Source organism: Alexandromys fortis, unplaced genomic scaffold, assembly GCF_014885135.2.
Source record: "Alexandromys fortis isolate MF-2015 unplaced genomic scaffold, M_Fortis_MF-2015_v1.1 scaffold_6, whole genome shotgun sequence".
In the NCBI taxonomy this organism is placed as follows: domain Eukaryota; kingdom Metazoa; phylum Chordata; class Mammalia; order Rodentia; family Cricetidae; genus Alexandromys; species Alexandromys fortis.
In genome coordinates this window covers 22896239-22900499 of record NW_026067902.1, presented here as the reverse complement: position 1 = coordinate 22900499, position 4261 = coordinate 22896239, and the positions used below count along the sequence as shown (strand labels likewise).

At 42.9% G+C, this 4261-nt stretch overlaps 1 protein-coding gene across 8 annotated transcripts in view; it reads right to left on the bottom strand.

Moving 5' to 3' along the window:
- Positions 1-2936: 2936 nt before the first annotated feature.
- The window catches only part of Meis2 (Meis homeobox 2), a 224215-nt gene continuing 222890 nt past the window's right edge, over positions 2937-4261 (bottom strand). For 5 of the 8 annotated variants that reach the window (XM_050134153.1, XM_050134150.1, XM_050134154.1 and 2 more), the window contains exon 12: positions 2937-4261. This exon is cut by the window's right edge and continues 108 nt beyond it. In XM_050134153.1, coding sequence (XP_049990110.1) covers positions 4083-4261 — 179 coding nt within the window. In that variant the 3' untranslated portion in view covers positions 2937-4082. The other 3 variants (XM_050134157.1, XM_050134155.1, XM_050134156.1) reach the window with 1 other exon arrangement.

The following is a 4261-nucleotide window of genomic DNA, read 5'->3' as shown; positions in this document are numbered from 1 at the left end:
TTGATTCATAATGATCCATAAATCGGTGTCGGAAAGCGGGGGGTGGGGCGGCGGTGCGAAGAGAAGGGGGCGATGCTGTTTATTTATTTTATTTCTAAAGCCTCAGCTAAAGTAGCTTTGACACTGTTGGGGCTGGAGGGGAGGGGCCGCTGGGCTCTGCCGGATCATCCATCATTCCTGTCACCCAGAGTCTGCCCCGAGGAGCAGTAGACGCAATCTCCCTTCTGTCTCTACAGCGAAACTATTAATATTAAAACCTCCCTTCAAACACTGCCCCGACGGTCCCCATTCTCATCACGATCTGACCGCCAGAGTCCGGCGCTGCACCTTCCTCCAGCCTCGGTGGGACTCCGGGGGCTCCCTACGAGCGCGCGACGCCCCTAGTTGATCACCGCAAAAGAAACTGTTCCGTGTCCCCTCCATCAGTTTGTAGCAGGTTCGTTTGTGCAGTAAATACACTCGCGAGGGGGAGGTCTTCTGCACGCATGACAGCTGGCCAGATACTCCTTGCTCCCCGCCTTCCTCCGCATCTCCCCTACCTCTGCATCCCAGGGTGCCCGCCTAGCTAGGGCCACTGGGCCATTTAGACACCTCAACAGAGGACCCTTAGCATAGTGGCAACTTGTAGCGGAGGTCCAGGCTCCTTATCAAATTGCTGGCCTGCAAGACTAATGGAGAATTTGTGGAGGATCCCTTTGAAGGAAGGGCCCCCCTTTTGACAGCTGCTAGAGATATTAGCCACATTTCCCTTCCCGGGTCTGCTCCGGGTTAACAGGCCGGCAGGAGTGGGAGGGCCAGGCGGCGAGGAGGACCTTGATGGACTGGGCAGACCCATCCAGGGAGCTGGAGTGGGGGTTCGGTGTGCTGCTGACCCGGGGATGAGCAGGAGACGGGGAGCGTGGAAGGCTCAGCCTTCTCTGGACTTTTCTTCTCCTTCAAAATGTGGCTTTTTGCTCAATTCCCAACCCTTAACAGATGGCGACTGCAGCGCTCTCTCTCTCTCTCTCTCTCTCTCTCTCTCTCTCTCTCTCTCTCTCTCTCTCTCTCTCTCTCTCTCGGAATTTCTTGAAGAAAGGGAAACCTTTGGAGTTTATTTCTGCTTTTGCTTTTCCATATAAATAAAAAAGTGTTTTTATATTACTCTTGTTTTGGAGAACATAAGCAATTTTATTCAGACTACAGTATTTCCTTTAACACTATATGGTTGTCAAAACACCATTCCCAGTTTCTTTGCGTTTGACAGCTGAGTCTTTCTTAAATATACCCAAATCGGAACTCTTTATACTAAATAGTAAACCCGAGATAGGAGCGAGCGCCTTCTGAGGTGGTATAAAAAGCACTATAAAAATTGGACAAATTCATCATCCCTCTGTCATAGAATGGGGTGGGGGTGGGGCAAGAAAATGCATAGCTATTACTACAATTATCACTCATATCCAAATATCTAAGATTAAAATTAGCATGATAGGAGACAAATTGGCCAAGCTAGTAAGCTTAAGATGAATTAGCGAATTCAAACCAAGGCTCAACAGCTCTGGGCTCTACCCTTCGTGGAATAATGTAATAACTCTATAAAACACTTTTTATAAACATGAGCTTCTGATTAAAGAAACCCTTCCGCATTTACCTTACAGAAAGCAATGGAAGAAGAAACTGCCGATAGCATTTTCTTTCCTCTCCACTGATGTGAGAGTTAGTTTATGACCGAGGAACTTGTCAGGGTTTACATCAGAGCATTTAAAGTAAACATATGCAAATATTGAAATTTTACAGAAAGATTCCATGGGAAATGGAGCAGGGGAAAGGAGAGGGAAGCCGTGTGTGTTTTACAGGCTCAGTGTGTTTGTGTCAAGCAATGCTATTTCTAGGTTTAAAGAGCAGGGCAGTAATTAAAGTGATAAATGCACTTATAAAAATTTTACTTAACAATATAAAAGAAACAATAGCAATTTATATTCTTGCTCATTCACATGTAGAGTTTCCATTAAGGCTGGCTCAAGGGGAAGCGTGGAAGATGCTACTATGGATTGCTTCCAAGTGTCAGTTTGGATGGTTAGTGAGCTCTTTCCCCCATCAAGTTGAATCATCCATCTACCTCCTGTTTATTGTCCCTTTAAATGGAGGAGTCAACATATAAGGGTTAGAACCGTCTAGGCAGTGTGTTTATTTGGAAAATCTAAGGCTGTGCAGGTACCTCCAGCTTATTCCACGTTTCCCACACCTTAGCAGACACTGTACAAAATCTACAAGCATTTGCCTCGCCATCACCAAGTGAAGTTTTGAAACTGCTATCATATTGTCTGTTCTTGCCCTTTTCTTTCTTTCTTAAAGAAAACACGTGAGCCACCAAAGCACATGGGGAAAAAAAAAAACATCTAAAAGGATAGCACTGGGTCATTTGATTTAAATATTAATGCTTGATCATTCTTTTAAGCGTAGGATTTCCAACTCCATAGAAGGTATTTACTTATCTATAAACATTTCTATATATGTTTTAATTTACATAGTCAACAGTACTTTAGAAAGATGGAAGAAATACAGATGCATCATGGCTGAGCACACACATTATTTCCTATTATATAAAACTAACTTGGAATAAACCCTTCATTCTAGTGGTGGGTGCATAGGCAAAAGCTTTATCTGAAAGTACTTTTGAAAACATCATGCATTGATAATAAGACAGGCTGGGCACTTTAAAGGTGATTCCTCAGGCTGGTTACAATGCCCACAATTTCATACCTTTGGAAGTTGTCTGCTGATGAAACCTAAGAGTCCAGACACACAAGGAAAAGCTACAAATGACGACTTGGAACACTGTCGCTGCATCTCCACTGTACTCAGCTTCCTGTGGGGAGGGGACCATCACCTACTCTTATCAGTGCACAGTAACTGGCATCCTGCAACCTTCAAACCATTAAAAACACCAAAGCCTAACAAAAAATCAAAAATGAAATATTTATTACCGCATTTTGTGACTTAACACCTTTTTTTTTTAACATAACGTCACAGTCCTCATACAAGTATTTTTAATGTAAATTTGACAAAGCTTAAAGGTAACAGCATTTTCTTCTAGTGAGGAACACGTGCTGAGAAAAGAGGATCCCATGGACATACAATACCAATTCCACAGCAGATCTGATACTAGCAAAAACATTCTTTTTTTTTTTCAATTGAGGTAAACACATAGAATATCTAACATGGAACAATTAAAAGACCGAACTCTGTACGAAGTTTGTTACAGTATTCTCTTGCTCCTTCTTATCCCCCAAGCTTTGAGTTCCTGATAGAATCCTACTTATGGTGCAATGACCACGAATAACTTTTTTGTGTGTCGAGAAAAGCTGCCCAACTTAAGATTGTTTTGTCCACAGCGAAGGCTCGGAACTTGAAGAAGCCTTCGCTCTGTCTCTAAATCTTCATTGGCAAGCTCTTTGAAGAACAGTCCCCCAAAATCATAAGAAGAAATTGGCTTATGAAGCACAAACTATAAAGATCTGTTTGAAACTAAAGGACACACTGATGGGGGAACAAAGGCTGGGCATGAAAACACATTCTAGCCACTGGAGTTAGAGTGTTGAGGTTCAGCCAAGTGTCCATTGCGTGCCCCAGCATGTTTCTTTTCTCATTGGCCCAACAGGTTTAAAATATACCACAGTCTCTCCTGGATAGTGAATTCACTGATGAACCAAGACAGTCATTCTTTTGGGAACAACACACATAGTGTGGAAAACAAGGATATATTTTCTTTTTTTTCTCTTCTAAAACTATTTGAGGCAACGTAACGGAGTGATCAACAGAAATGTACAAGTTTAACTTAGTCCCTATGTTTATGCTACAGTAGTTATAACTCTCGGAGTCTCTCTCCAGAGGATCTTTGCATGGACAATATTGTCCCAATGAGCCCATCGTTTCACATTGTCTTCTCGTCCCATTGGTCCTCTGTTGCTTGATGAAAAATGACAAAAAGTAAAAAATAATCACAGCTGTCTGGAGTTTCATATTAAGTGTCACATCTGGTCAAAGTTCAGAGAGTCTTAAAATAGTTTTTGCGTGTGTTTCCTTTTTCCTTGAGTTCCCTTATACTATTGGGCATGAATGTCCATAACCTGTCCGCCAACATTGGGATCTACAGAATTTAACATTGTGGGGCTCTGTGCTGACATAGTCATTCCAGGGTGGGTAGGGGGTCCTCCGTGCATCATCATGGCTGGGTGGTGGGGATGGCTTGGCAAATACGAATGCATTGGGGGTCCATGTCTTA